The sequence below is a fragment of the Pinus tabuliformis genome, chromosome 7 (genome assembly GCF_031772625.1).
Source record: "Pinus tabuliformis cultivar Carrire ecotype Pingquan chromosome 7, CPIR1, whole genome shotgun sequence".
Taxonomy (NCBI): domain Eukaryota; kingdom Viridiplantae; phylum Streptophyta; class Pinopsida; order Pinales; family Pinaceae; genus Pinus; species Pinus tabuliformis.
In genome coordinates, this window is record NC_142293.1 from 857869147 (window position 1) to 857885614 (window position 16468).

Below are 16468 nucleotides of genomic sequence, written 5' to 3' on the forward strand. Positions count from 1 at the left end.
AGTCTTGAATCTGCAAATTGACCTTATGGCATTTCCCTACCTTTTCAATCTTCTTACCATTAGCTACCATCACTTTCATGTTTGGTAAGGGAAATGAAAAGATATTGAGTCTCTTTGCCACGGTTGCATCTAAAAAATTGTGTGTGCTTCCAGAGTCGACGAGAACCACTACGTTGTTCTTCTTTATGTGTCCTTTTAACTTTAAAGTCTGAGGTTGTGATATACCTGTCATAGCTGATAATGACACTTGTGGAATACTTCCATCATCTAGTTCTGGTGAGAATTCTGGGGCGTCTTCTATGTCTTCTATGTCATAATCTTCATTGTTTGAATCATTGGTTGCTTCACAATTATATAGGTTCTTTGGTTCTTTTCCTTTAACACATCTATGTTTGGGGTCCCACTTCTCACCACAACGTTTACATTTACCCTCTTTTATCCTTTGCATTTCCACATTAGATTTTTCATCTTCACGACGATGTGGTGGAACATATCTTGTATTATTTGAGTCCACATACTGGGGTATCCTTCGTCTTGCATAAGCTTTTTCCGCTTTTGACCAAAATATTGGTTCGGATTTCTTTTCGGCTGTTTTTGCTTTTCGTCTTGCTACTTCTATAGATGTAATGTCATGCATCTCAAGTTCTGCTTGTAAATGGGTTTTGAGTCCCGAGATGTATGACTGAATTAGACGAGATTCTGATAACCCAGGTACTCGTGTTACTAAGGTCTCCCATTCTTGAGTGTATTCATCAACACTTCCTTTTTGTCGTAACTTGATGAGTTTTGAAAAGAACTCTTCTTCTCTTACACCTTGGAATCTTTTGAAGAATGCATCTTTAAATTTTCTCCAGCTAATGACGTGTGTTGTCTTTTTCCACCACATATACCAGTTATATGCTTCTCCTTCCATTTTCATGGATGCATGCCTGAGCTTTTCGTCATCGTCATTGATGTCATATATCTCAAAGTATTCTTCTGCTTTATTTATCCATGCAACATTGTTTTTTTCGTTTCCATCGAATTTAGGCATCTCAACCTTTGCCCTCTTTTGGTATGTGGCTAATGGTTGAGCAAAAAAAGGGTGTTGATTAGTAAGGGTATCCCAAAGTTGCTTGTTTGTAAAGGCTGTGTTACTTGCTTCTTGGTGGGGTGTCGCTGATTTTCTTGGGGATTCAACCTTTTCATGAGAATCTGTTGACTTTGTTGAATCTGATGAGAGGTGTTCTTGATTCTCTTCACTTTCTTTTAATAGCTCTTCGGGTGTACAATTCGACCTTTTACACAGAAGTCTCAGCATTGTTAAGGCATCTCTGATGTTTACTTCTGTTTGGACATGTTGACTTTCCATCTTTATCTCTATTCGATTTGTCGTATCTTGAAGATTTTTGATTTTGTCCGCTTGCTCCCCAAGCTTGATCTCGAATTCATTTAGTCTTTTATTGACCTCATCGTGGTTGCTATTTATCTTATGCTCTGCATCCAACAATTTTTTTTGGAAATCCGCCATTGTCATTGTCGACATTGAGCGGGTTTGCGGGGGCGTGTATTTATTTGCCAGCTAAAATATTTTTCCTCCCTCTTTTTTTTTTCTATTAGCTAAAATAAATTTTATACATATAAATTTTAATTAATTAAAATAAATTTAATTAATTAAATTAACATATATATATATATAACTTTTAATTAATTAAAATAAATTTAATTAATTAAATTAACTTTATATATATATATATAATTTTTAATTAATTAAAATTAATTAATTAAATTATATGTATTATATATAATATATAATATAACTATATATATATATATATATATTATATGTCACTTTATATATATTATATATGTTATATAATATATAACTATTTAATATACTTTAGTTATATATATTATAACTGTATAATGAAAATATCGAATTTATTTTCTGAAGGAAATATCGAATTTAGAATGTTCAATTGGAATGAAAAGGTGCGTCCGAGAGTCAATGGCCACGATGTTTGATGGCAGACGTGGCAGAAGGTTAAGGGATGAGTCGGACAGCGGACAGCGGATGTTGTGGGCTTGTGGACAGGGCGGATGGGAGGGTTGCGGCGTGGAACGATGATGGACTGGCGTGGAACTGTGATGCGGTGTGGAAGGTCGGGACGCGAGCGGTGACTTAACCCAAACTGCAGCAGAAGGTTCAACTAAGCGATGGTCAACCTGCGATTTGGACGACGCGTGATTGGTGGAGAAATAGAACACGACCGAGTAGGCAGGCTGTTGGACTGTCTGGAAGGTGGAGTCAGTAGATAGGTTGCGGTGGGCGATGAATAGGTAACCAAGATGCGGTGGAAATAGAGATGAACGGAAGTTGTGACAGGGAGGAGGCAGTTGGGGACGTTGACAAGTGGACTAGTGCTTGCGGACAATCGGAGGTCGTATGCAGCAAGAAGCCAGCAATCAAACTCGCTCCGATACCAGATGAAGCGGAAAAACTTATGATACGCAGAATATATATGAATAAATACTTTATTAAAATGATGAAATACCGATGTTGAATGTTTACAATGGGTTGCCTGGCTTATATACCGCCATGGGCACCCTTTGGGAAAGGGCATGATCTTATGATCGTGCCCTTTCGTCTAACTAAACCTAAATTAAACAATAAACCTAAAATTAACTAATTTTTTACATAACAATTTGGCACCAAAGTTATAATATTCACTTTGATGGAACCAACAAGAAGGGAAAATAGTAAACAGCTAGAATATTACAGCAACCATCCAACTGAAGAACATAGCTTGCAAAGTCTCAAGGAGCAGCATGCTCAGAAGTACATCCTGTCCAAATTTCAAAATAATCTTTACAGCAATATATATTGGAAAACCTGCAAGTCTGTGTGACACACTGGCTCAAAAGAATAAAACAGTGAATTTGTCATCTGCTGTTCAGTAATCCGAACTCATATTTTTGAATGTTGTCTCAGCTCTTCACTCAGTCATGACACTCTTTTCAAGGTTTCAAGGGTGGCCATAACAAAAAAAATATTCAGATGATATGCTAGATGCTGCAATGGTTAATTATAGGCTAATACTAGTTGCTGGATGCTCGAGTCTAGAAATATGATTTCATGGTTGATGATTTGGGTGAAAGACCTGCAATTCTGGGATATGAAAGTGATAAGCTGGTTAACTGTGCATGCTTGATATGTACTATTTTAATACGATGAACATCGGTATTGGGAATTAGTGTCTTTGTCTGAATGTTGCACACCTTAGTATGGATGCAGGTCCATTCAGGTATTCTAGGTTCAAGCATAGTTCGGTTTAGGTGCAAAAACTCATGCAATTACACTGGTTTGCGCCTACAAGTGACTCGTAATGAATATAGCAAAAACAAACCAGGATACATCGGACTCACAAGTAAAAAAACCTGAAAAAATAAAATATCAGTGTACAAAGGTTCAATTTTGCCTATACAATTGTATAATAGATCAGGACACAATGACCATAAAATACAAGAGTTTCAAAGTCATATAGTAATTGTGGTTAACTGGAGTTAAGACACATGTCAATGTACCAGATCTGTTCGCTAGCGATATAGACTCTGTATCAACAAGCATAGGAACAAGATCTTTGACATGGTATAGTACTTACGCGTGTAGGATCTTTTTTACATGGAATCCATGCAAGCAATTGCTTAGACAAACCATCCATGAAAGAAAGTGGAAGTGGGGATCTAACCAAATAAAAGACAGTGTTCGTGAAATTGGAGGCTAACACTGTTCTATATTGTATGTGGCGATAACATCTGTACAGCTGCTGGTTAAGAACGGTCATCGAACAACGACCAATTTTGACTTTTGGCCCTGTCAGAGCCTGTATACTATCGGAGTGTGTAAGAAGCAAGCTATATTGGTTTTGTTAAACTTTTCATTAGTTGAGTACAAAAATAAATAAAACAAAGAAAAACTTCACCACTTGAAACAAAAAACGCTGGCGGTTGTACACAACTTGGACGCTATGTACAACAGACCCACAAAAATTCATTGGAAAAGCAACGTATATTCTGAATCTGGCTTACATGGTAGCACTGCTGCACCACGCAAACGGCAATGCCCAACCTTTCCACCGAGCAAACGTAGCGACTCGACGGAGATTCTATAGTGACGGCAGTGGAGGAAAAGAACTAAAAACCCGGAAAAAGTAATCGCGTGGGATTTATAGCTCTTTTTTCGTGGGACACGTGTCCAAATCGGGAAATACTTTAGGTCAATGTTTTTTACACCTATAAAATGCGTTTTTCATTCACAGGACACGATGAAAACCAGTGAATATGTTTTACGTTTTAGATGACACTTTAAAAACTGTTTTCGGCATGTTTTAGGACGTTTTTCGTGTCCGGAACGTGAAATACGAGACATGAGACCTTGGGGGATGTGTCATGTGACTTAGTCCTTACCATATTCCTGTCACACATGCAGCAGCAGAAAGGGCCGAAAATATCAGTCAAATTGCTGGAGGGAAGGTCAAGGTTGCAGGCAGAAATCTTGAAGTCTACCAGCAAAAGCCTTTGAAAGAAAAATTCATTGCAAAGAAAAGCAAAAGTCTAGATTATTTGCACCACTCCATGAAGTCAAACCTACAGTAACAATTGCAGATCTGAGAATTTGAAATCTCTCTATCTTTGTGATAACGTAGACCTCATCTTCAAGATGCGTCCTTGTGACATCATTACTCTACTCTACTTATAAATTCAAATCCTGTGGTGACTGAGTTCCTGTGGCACAAAAGATGTAGTCACCAACCTCATATATATTCTCTGAAATTTGAAAGGACTAAGGAAGTAGACATGAAGCAGTCCAAGATTTCTGGAACTGTACTATCACTAGAGACATTGTTACACTTGTAGATATCAGTTTTGCGTGAAGACCTGTGAAGCTGTAAAAACATTGATCCAAGGTCAGTAAACAAGAGCTCTGTGGCAATCATATACTTGAATGAAGGAACAAATGAGTATAGTGAAGAATATCTCACACCAATGAAGATGGCTTCCAAAATTGCAAGTCATCACAACAAAGGTAAGTAACCATAAGGTATGTATGGTATATTTTATGTTTTAGGGTTGGAAATATGATTCTAGGGTTTGTTAGAAATCCAGGGAAGGGATAAATCCTAGCATAACAGAAAGAGGGAATGGATTCTGATCTAAGGTTTGAACTTTAGAAGCCCTAGGATGACCTCTTGATTGCATGAATACCCTAAAAATCTTGGCATCATGTTTTAGTATCATATTCTTTGCTTGGGGTACTTGTTAATTAATATTGCAGGTACAAGGAGTAAAGATGGATGGGCTGATCCTTTTAAGAAGCATGATGAAAGGAGGGAACTATACCAACGCTTAGATTCTTAGACACTATTCATGATGTAATGATAGAACTATGGATAGCAAGGATAAGTAGAAGATGGAAGATCTCTGCCATGTAGGATGCATCATATTAAGGATGACATTATAATAACATAGATTGAAATAAGAGCTCATGTCATCAATACAAAGAAGTTGGAAAGATAGACGAAGTAAAAGTCTACATGCTTGTAGCAGTTATCATAGGAGAAAGTAGCTCTTGCAAACCTCATAGGAATCATAAGTAACACTTATGGATAAAAAAAGTCATCTAGTAGAGCTCATCATACATCATTCAAAAGGGAGCATTTGCAGGATGAGGATGAACAAGATCCTCTGTTGGAATCTTCATTGGAAGATTCACCTACTGGAAAAAGCAAGGGTCTCACCGAGAATTCCACCTTGTATGGGATTCATGGGATGATGGTATGATGATAAAGAAATGAAGCAGGTCATGATGATTGAAGAAATTTCAATCAAGGAAGCTGCCAAAGGAAGTCTGGATGACCAAAAAGAAGAAATGAGGTATGTATGCATGTATTTGATAAAGGAAAAATTGAGTCATGTCATATAGTTGCAGATAACAGGAATTCCTTGAGCAACTTATCAAACCATTGTGTAAATTATCTAACATTTTCATTGTCAATTTTCTGAGCTTCCTGAAATTTATCTAGGAGTTGTATGCCTTCCTTGACCATGGCCCATCTTGTTCCAAGTAGATTTCCTCCTTAAGAGAGCCATGCAAGAAAGCAGCCTTATCGTCCATTTGATGTAGGCTCCATCCTTGAGGTGTAGTGTGTAATGGCCCATCTCGAATTAAAAGGAACATAGGGATATTAGCATGCACACGAGGCATGCATATGATAGCTACATATGCATGCATCGCCTACACTACACTAGTATACATATTGGTTAATATTGAAAAAACTCCCATATTTAGGGTAACGAACTAACTATTGAAGTGAATACATAACTCACAAGAATATAGTAGGGTACTTGATATATGTAACACCACCATAATATATATAAATATATAATTCAACTATATAAATGCAATGTATTGAACTCACCACAAAGGAATTATGTACCCTACTACATACAAAGGAACTATGTACAAAGGAATTATGTACAAAAGAATTATGATATATATATTATTCTAACAAAAGAAACTACGTATTCTATAAAATCAAAAGAAAGTAATATATATTATAAAGAGAAGTATATATATATTAAATTGTGAATTAAAAAAAAAAAAAACATAATACTATGAAAATAATTTGATATAAACAAAAAGGGGAAACATAATATGATAAAGGAGATACACTATAAATAAAAGGCATTGTCACCAAGTTGAGAGGAGAGAAGGCGGTGACCGTCTCTGCAACTTTTGAAGTTATCGAATTAAAGGCAGTGGAGAAATTTGGAAGCGGTGGAGTAACCTCTCCAGCATAAAAGGAGGAAAGGCACTGTAGAAAAGGGGGGGAAGAAAATTTTATACAGAGGGAGATAGAGGAGGAACTTATAAGAGAAAGACACAGAGAATAATTGAGCAGTTGTTCTTGAAGCTTTTGGGCATGGGGGCCTAATTACTTCGAATTCGAAGTATTTTGGAGCTGGGTACCGAGATTGTACCCAGTTTGGTTGGGAGGTTTTGGTCTTTTGGTAGCCAGAGCAAATTGGGAAAACATCAAACTAGAATTTCTTCGAAGTAACTTCTAGGTATTCTTCTGAATTTTTATTTTCAAATTCATTGTCTGGTTAATGATAAATTTAGGGCAGTATTATGAATTCTGGTTAAATTGTTAAAGCAGGTTCATATTTTGGTCAAAGTAAATGTTTGAGTAAATTATCTAGGGCCTTACACAATGAGAGCGATAATGGATCTGATAGTGGTATATCAGGCAACCAGTGCAAATATCTCGTCATAGCCCACTCCTTCCTTTTGAGAGAAGCCTTGAGCAACGAAGCTGGTCTTATATTTGTCAACGCTCCCATCAACTCCATGTTAAATTTTGTAAAGCCATTTAGAGGTGAACACAGACTTGTCCTTGGGTTTAGGCACCACGTCCCAGACATCATTCTTCATGATAGATTCATATTCCTCATTCATCGCATCCTTCCAGACTTGGTGCTTTACGACTTCTTCGACCAAACATCGCTCAGTTTGAACAATAATACTCATAGTAGCTAAATACACTCGATACCTATTTGGATTCTTACTTTCACGAAATGTCCCTCTTTGTGGGACTCAGAGTTCACAATTGACAATTTTAAATGATATTAAAGATCTAAAAACAGTTGGTGAAACCCTAATTTGGGAATTTAACAGGGAATAATTAATACAATTTTCAGAATATACTACTCTGCAATATATGTACAAAATTCACCAATTTTACTATTGAGTACCGACCTGGGGTTCTGTGGTTGAAGATGTCTCTGCTCTGTTGTGGTTCTCGCTCCCGCTCCCGTTACCAAAACAACCAAAACCTCCCTGCCAAACTGAGCACAACTTCAGTACCCAACTCCAAAGTACTTCAAATTCGAGGTACTTTGGCCGCCTGCCCAAAATTTCAAGAACAACTGAGCTTAGACTTCCTTCTATCAGTGACATGGATTTTCCTCCTTTCTGTAATTTCCCTTCTCTGTAATTCCCCCTTCCTGTCATGGCCTTCTTCACTCCCTTGTATCTTTTATTCCACCGTCTTCCAACCTTCTTGTTGTCCGCCTCCTTCCTCCACCGCTTCCTATTTCTCTTCGTTGTCATCCTCCTACTACCTTCTCGACCCTTCTTTCTTTTGGATGGAGGCGGTTCTTAATTTAAAAGAATCATTTGAAATAGTTTATTTACTTTTTAGATCTTATTAGTATTTTATTAAATTTTAGTTTCTAAAGTTGTTTTATTCATATATTAAATAAATTACTTTATTTAACATTTAATTAAATTCTTTTATTTACTTTAATTAATTATAAATTAATTAAATTTTAATTTATATATATATATATATATATATTATTGATTTAAAAGATTAGTCATATATATAGTTCTATCAGGGTGGTACACATATCAATGCCCCACTTGGTATATTTATTATATTTTGGTGAGTTTAGGAATTTATTTCGATAATCGTTTCATCCACCTAAACTTAAACTTTTTCACTATTAGCTACTAAGTATAGTAGTGCAATACACGCGGTTCATGCATATGTAGCTATCATATGGATGTCCCGTATGTATGCTAATATTCACATTTTGTTTATAATTGTAGGCGAGTTGTTACACTCTTGGAGCAGTGTGTTTTTTAGCATTTTCAAGAGTATCTTTGAGCCACAAAGGTCTTTTCCTTGAGGTAGAGGGACCAATGGGAGGTGGATCAATGGTATCCATCGGGCCTTCAACATTGGACATCGGTTCATTTGTAGGAGGTTCATCCTGTTTTTTTGCAACATCATCATTGTCCTCCCTAGGGATAGAGAGACCTCTACATTTCCCAAGGGCAGTGTCTTCATCAAAGGTGACATCATGGCTTACTTCCGCATCTCTTTGACCAGGCACATAGATTCTATATGCCTTTGAATTTTCATTGTAGCCCACAAAAATACCTTTCTTCCCAAATGCTTCCAACTTGTTTCTTTTCTCTTAAGGCACATGAAAATACATGGGACAACCAAAAATTCTAAAATGAGAAACATTAGGTTTCTTACCAGTGAAGACCTCCTCGGGAGTCTTGAAATCCAAAGCTTGATGTGGGCTTCTATTTTGAACATACATGGCCCTGTTGGAAACTTCTCCCCATAAGAACTTCGGTAGGCCTTAATCATGGAGCATGGCATGGGTGGCTTCCATGATTGTTCGTTGCTTCCTTTCAGCAACACCATTTTGCTCAGGAGTGTATGGAATAGTTGTATCCCTCTTAATGCCAACCTCTCTGCAAAAGTCATTGAATTCATTTGATTCATATTCGGTTCCATTGTCGGTCCTCAATACAAATCAACTTTGGATGTTCAAACTTCAAAGATTATGCTCTATTTCAATAGCTAGGATTTTAATCTTATCCAAAGACTTAGGCTTCTTGTCTTTTAGAGCTTATGACAAATGTTTAGAGAATGCTTGTATGTATTTGTCAAGGATAGTTTGTTCAATAGGATTATACAGGTTAGGGAATTCCTTGAGCAACTTATCAAATCATTGTGTAAATTCTCTAACATTTTCATTGTCGATTTTCTTAACTTCCAGAAATTTATCTAGGAGTTGCATGCCTTCCTTGACCATGGCCCATCTTTTGTTGAAGGCTTGGTGTAATAGGTCCGAGTTTTTAAGGCTACCTTGGGGTAAATCTAGGTACTAATCCCTGGCACTTCCTTCTAAGGTCAAGGCAAACAACATCATAACCACATCCTCCTCTTGGATCAACCTTGCACCCACAAACCAATAGAACTCATGTATGTGTTTTTCAGCTGCAACTACATCAGTGCCATTGAATTTGTGCAAACAATCTTCATATTTCTTAGGGAAGTGGTGAGGAGCATCAAGGAAGCCTCTCATATTCAATGGCTTGAATGTAGCAACGAGCTCTGGTGTTGGAGGTAGATGTATTAGCGAAGAGACTTCTAACCATAGGAATATTTGAACTAATTGAGATGTGAAAGTATCAATAGTTTTGTTGTGGGTAGTTTTCACCTCAACAATCCTCATCCTGCTCTTTAGTGGAATTTTACCACATGAGAGGCTTCCCAGTTTTCACCTAAAGGATATTCTAAGTTAAATGGCTCAAGGTGAAATGAATCAAAGGCTAAGTAAGGTTCTTTTTTAATGGACAAGGGCACAATTCTTTGTGTGGGAGTAGCATGCCATATACAAAGCCCTTAAAGAGGGACTTATGACCTAGGGCTTCAAGATATAGATCAACAAAGGAATACATTGGCATACAAGCACCAAGAAAAGGTTTGCAAATGATGTAATCAACTAAAAGGAGAGGGCAAACCTTCAAATTAAGCTCCAAGTTGAAGCCCCTGCCAAAGTTAGGATTTTTCTAGGGCAAAAGTTGCTTAGGGAAGATAACGTCAACCCTATTAGGGCAAATACAACCATTAAAATGATGGATTTTGAGTGCAAAGGATCAATCAAGTCGAATTCAAGCTAAAAATGCCTCAATGTCTATCTAATATGTGGCCTAATTGAACTTGGGCGTATGCCCTAGTCCTAGCGGCTTGCCTTAAAGGGATTAGAAAAATAAAGAGGAAGGAAAGAATACATTTTTCATGATTTTTGATGACCACAAGGATTCTTAGTGCATTTCTCTACTTGGGTGATGGAGTCTTCATGGCTAAATCTGAGATGAACCAACTTTATGCTTCGAGTAAGGGGAAAACCTAGTTTTCACTTGATAAACCATAGCTATCTTTTCATGGGGAAGAAATTGTGGAGGCACGAGCTACCCTTTTCCTCACCCTACTTTTCCCACCCCTCTGGTGCGCTTTTTACTTCTTTTTGATAATGCTTTTTATATGGTGCATAGCTCAAGGATCAAAGCTTGCTCTTTATGATATAACATTTGTTTTACCCCTTAAGATGAGTCAACTTCTTGCTCATCAGGGTTGGGACATGCAATCCTGATGATAGGATGGAGCATCAAGTGCTCAGGGAGCGAGTGATGGCTAATTGTGGGGGGGGGGGTGTAGAGCTCATGCTAGGCTTTTTCCCACGTGCTAATTTCATCTCAGCCATCTTTTGCATTCTAAACTTTTGTTTTTCTTTCGTTGTGGCTATCTTATGGTTTTCCCTTCTTTTAGCTACATCAACCTCCAAGGAAAAGTTTTCCAGCCCTACTTAAGGATGTGGATGTGTAAGTGCCAAATCCCAATGAACCAATGACAGTTAACCTGAAAAATTGAGGTGGCATTGAGGGATGATGAAAGATGTTATGTATGGAATGATAACGAACACACTACTACATTCCAAGTTTCTCCAAGTAATGCCCCTCCTATAACCCAAAGGCCTTAGAGGAGGTCCCATTGGACTAGGGCTAAAGACTAACCCTAGCGAAACAAAAAGCATCTGTAAACACTCATGAAAATGGCCTGATTTGGACCATGAACTGATATGATGAGCTTTTTCTTTGTGGTAAACTGCATTGGTCAATGCTATCTGTTCTTACCAAAGAACAAGGGCCAGCTTATGGTGACACTCATTATTTATATTATTTATGCTACTTTACTTGAATGTTGTTATTACTTGCATATTGTTTTAAGATTGCTTTTGTGAATGCTGTTGTTCCGTGCATATTGTTTTAAGGTTGTTTATACAAATAATATTATTACTTGGATATTGTTTTAAGATTGCCTACGTGAATGTTGTTCCTTGCATATTGTTTTAAGGTTGCTTATGCAAATGCTCTTAGTATTTGCATATTGTTTTAAGGTTGTGTATGCTTTTAGGCATAACAGGTCAGTGTATTTTTCTAAGATCTGATTTGAACATTTAGCATTCCATGTGTAAATCTAGAATGATTTGGTAAAACAGAAATGACCAATAAGAATGACCTTGGATCTTCTGCATTCTGTTACTTTGTGAAAGCTTTGTAGTCCTAATTCACTTTGTTTTGTGAGCATTGGAAGTGTTTGGAAATAAATAAGAAAAGGTTCTGATATATATTTGTTGGCTGTGCAGTTCTTATCTTCGTTTGGTGCCAAGTTAGATTCCACAGAAGAGTCAAAATATGACAGTAGTGGAGGCAATGATGCTTTTCATGATTTTGTAGCACCTCATAACTTTAAGGGTGACTTCAGCTATGGGGGAGCCACGATATCTGTGGAAGAGATGCTGGTATGTTTAATTTCCCAAGAATTCCCACTCACAAAATCATCTAGATTGATGCCCATTATAACGCTCAGCTAAATACGTGATATTGTGACTCGTAAAGATTTTTGGATGAGATGATGTTTTGCGTTCCTTCCTCCTTACTACTTATCCACATATATTTTGAATGTTGTCTCCATTTTGATTTTACTCTTGTTGCCGTCATCAGTAGATGTTATTGTTTCCAATGAATTAGATTTCTTCAAACTTTTTTTCTTTAAGATGAGGTTCCACATTTAGTCATTTTGTTTTAATTAATGTTGAAACTATTTAACAAAAGCATATTTGAGAAGATAATGATATCAAGGCATGCATTCATCAGAGGCTAGAGCACATTAAGTCCTTGCATCCTGACATGCATTTGTTGGAGGCTGGAGCACATTAATCCTTGCATCCTAAAGATCCAACCACTTTTTTAAGCAGGAATACATGATCACATTAGTTTGCACTCTTCCCCTTTCAACTTGCATTTCACATGGCATTTTTAGATTTTTTTTTTGTAAGCTTGGTAGGACTACATCTTCATCATATTCAACTTCTCACCCCGATCTGGGGGATAGCACAAAATTTGAACCCAAGACTTCTGGTTCGGTGAGACTTCATTTCCACGGCCATTGCCAATTGAGCTACCCCAAGCAGACAGCATTTTTAAATTTTCATTTAATTGGTGAAGATCAATTTCTTTGGCCTGAAAAAGTATGAGAATCTACTGTATGACCATTAGTTAGATTTGAGCTAAATGATTACCATTTAGCTAATTGACATTTTTTATACATGTGACTCTCAACTAAAGACAAGCTATATGACAATCAACTAGTCAAATCTGTGTTACATTTAGTTGTCTCACCCTCAGAGACAAGGTGCTGATGAGAAGAAGGCAATGTATCTCAATGTATCAAGCTTCAAGGTTGCCTGCTTGCAAATATATTTGTTTGGCATCCAACAGTTGAAGAGGTGATTTATGTTCTTTATGTCAGTGTGTATTGGGCTTTCAGCGCAGGTTTCTTACTACTAGATCAAGTTGGCAATGATAAATTGGACCTCTGTCTTCTGATGATACATGCAAATGTGCTAAGATGTTCTTACACATTAATTGCCATTTTTAATTAACATCAACTAGCTGTGTTATTTTAAAACAAGCTTCTGATGTTTTTGATATTATAAGACAGTTTCTATCACATAGGGAAAAACCAGTACTTGTTTCCATGAGACATAATATGGCCAAGAACTGTATTCTGTAATTATAGAAATGGATGGAACCATTTTCTGTTAACAGGTTCTTTTATATTGAAGAACACAATCTGCAAGTAATGCAGCATTTTTCTTTTTTAACAAAGAATAATCATAATCACTTCTTCCACATGAATATTTTTGAATGAAAGAATAATTCTACCCTGTTTATATTTGGTGATAAATATTTCTCTTGATTTAGGGTGATTCTATTCCTTTAATTTGCAGTACAGATTCAGTGTGGCATAATTTGTTTAACTGAAAATGAAAAAATGCACTTATTTGTAACAAGTATTATAATTTATTAGTTGAGCCTGTGGAAAATGTGCTTTCTACAAAGACAAATTACGCCATTAATTTGGTTTTTAGCTTTTCTTAGTACATTTTGTGACTTGCAGGACCACTTGCAAAATATGCTAACAGCTGACCGCGTGGTGGATTGGATCATACATGGGCTACAGCTTCCTCAATATGCACATGCTTTCAGAGAAAATGCAGTAAATGGCCTGGATTTTCCTGCACTTGTTGAGGATCACAGCCAAACACTGTTATATGATTTACAGGTCCAAAGCCGCCTTCATCGTAAGAAGATTACATATGCTATAGTGAGACAAATGTTTGGTTATGGTGCTGTTCCAGGCTCTCCAGAAAATGCAATGTGTGTATCTTCAAGTTGTGGCATGATTCAGTTGCACTGGGACCCCCCATCATTTGTCGGATATCCTCCACTCCATAAGTATCTAATACACAAACGCATTGATAATTCATCTTCTTGGATGTCAATAGGTGACTCGAAAGAAAATTCCTTTCTAGATAAGGATGGGAGTCATCAAGGAAAATTTTCGGGTTATAGAATTCAAGCATGGGGGGACCATGGTCCATCGGACTGGGTACAAATCCACAGTTGTCACCATTCTGATATACGTGCTTCAAATGACCATTGTGCTATGACGTTTATCGCTGGAAGAGCGCAACCAACTGAAGATTTCATTGCAGCTAGTAAACTTTCCAATACAGATTTACATGGAATAAAAGTTAGTCAAAGGTCTGCAGGTTGGGGATGGATGTACTTGGCCAATTGTCTCTTACTCATTTTAGGTATCATCTCAAGACATAGTCTTTTCTTCAGAATTATTCTGGCTTCCTGGACCCTGTTCAGAGCTATGGTTTTAGGTCCAATACATACAAGACTTATGGAAGCTCAGGGTAGCCAGTATATTCTTTGGAGAATGGCAGGCTGGACCTTTTCAACATTTTTTTATTTCTGTCTCTTCATGCAATCAAAAATATGGGATCTTTCATGGCAAGTAAATGGTAGGACATTTTCATCAAATCCATGTTCGCCATCCAGGAGGGAACTTGTAGCAGAGATCAAAAGCTATAATTATACTGATGAACATTCAGGGACAGCTCAGAGTGCTGAAGATTTAGTGATAAGGGCTCTTTATAATGAAGATTCCTTTTCGTCCAAGGTCTCATCAGAAACACAGGGAAGTGCCTTGAATTTAAAGATGATGCAATGTACTACAGCACCCTGGGAAAGCAGAAACCAAAATATTGATGGTTCCATGAATTCTTTTCTTCTGGATACTCGATTAACAGATGTTGGAGATACTGGAATTGCTGCAGAGACAGATGCAGATTTGAGAAGTAAACGTGTTATGCAAGGGAAATGCATGAAAAAGATTGCATCATCTGGAACAATAGATGATAGAGAACATTTAAACTCGTATAGCTTGAGCACAAAAAGTAAAAGACGTAGCTCTTCTGCTCCAAATGGAAGGGTTATTAAGTCCACTGAAATTTCAGCTGACACTATGGACATGGCTGATCACAGGAAGACTGAGTTCTCCAAAATGCATGGCAGAAATAGGTACAGGTATGTAATTATTGTATCTCAATGACTGTTCAGAGGTAAAGTTGAGTTTTTCTGCTTATTTGAATAGAATTCTGTATGCTACATCCATTGTATAACAAAGCAATTATTTGGCTTAAACAGGCAACCATATTCAAGTTATATTAGCAAAAAGAAATCTATTAAATATCTGGCTCTATTATCTGCAGGTGTAATTATGAGGGATGCAAGGCTAGATTTGATCGTTGGCATTATATATCAGATTGGCAAATGAAGTTTCAGAAACATTACTGTCGTGATTGTCAGAATGTTTTTTGTGTTAAGCATACACGGATTTCTCCTCATGGTCCTCTTGGACGGTGTGGTCTAGAGACCAACTGTCTTTGTCAAGCTTGCTTCCAGTGCTTGCCTTTAGAGGTACAGAAAAAACTTGAACAGATTAATAAACTTCGTGTGGGACCTTATGCATCTGGTGATTCTTTGTCACATGCGAAGAAAAGGAAACATCCAATTTTGAAAAATGCATTAAGTCACTCAAAGAATAAATTTTTTAACCTGTCTAGCAAGAACAGCATGCATGAATCTCAGAATGAACACCATTGGGGTCACAACATTGCAAAAGATCCATATCCCCCAAAATTAGACCTGGCATGTTCCAGTGACTCAACCAGTTGTTCTCTATCAGATTAAAGCTAATCTTCTTCTGCGTCAAGATTCAAGTAGTTGCTCTAACAAAGCTGCCTCTATGTAATTCGAAGATGGCCAGAAATCTTCCACAAGGACATCCCTGGTCAGTGGTCTATGTAAATTCATATTATATTTCTTTGTTATATTGTGTGCATATTCAATTTGGCTGAAATTGTGATATTCATATTATAATCCTTGTGCTGGAAAGTGGTCTCCTTTTCTTTGATTTAAACCTTTTCTTTTATATGAACTTTGCATCAAAATATTATTTTATTTCATAGAAGGGGGATTTAAATTTTTTTATAACAAATGGAAATTACAAGAATATACCATGTATAATTAATAGCTTTACTCCCTCCTTCAACTCAGATCAGGAGAGGCAACATGTCTAACTGATCCCCACAATTAGTTCCTAGCTACATGCATGTCTTTAACGAAAACGTTTTGTTCCAT

General features: G+C 37.0%; 1 protein-coding gene across 1 annotated transcript in view; it reads left to right on the forward strand.

Moving 5' to 3' along the window:
- LOC149250309 (uncharacterized) overlaps positions 1–16158 on the forward strand; it is a 70432-nt gene extending 54274 nt beyond the window's left edge. The window contains exons 4-6 of the mRNA XM_089459024.1: positions 12055–12210; positions 13872–15352; positions 15538–16158. Of these exons, the coding sequence (XP_089315150.1) occupies positions 12055–12210; positions 13872–15352; positions 15538–16018 (2118 nt within the window). The 3' untranslated portion in view covers positions 16019–16158. The remainder of the gene's footprint in view (positions 1–12054; positions 12211–13871; positions 15353–15537) is intronic.
- The last annotated feature ends 310 nt before the right edge of the window (positions 16159–16468 follow it).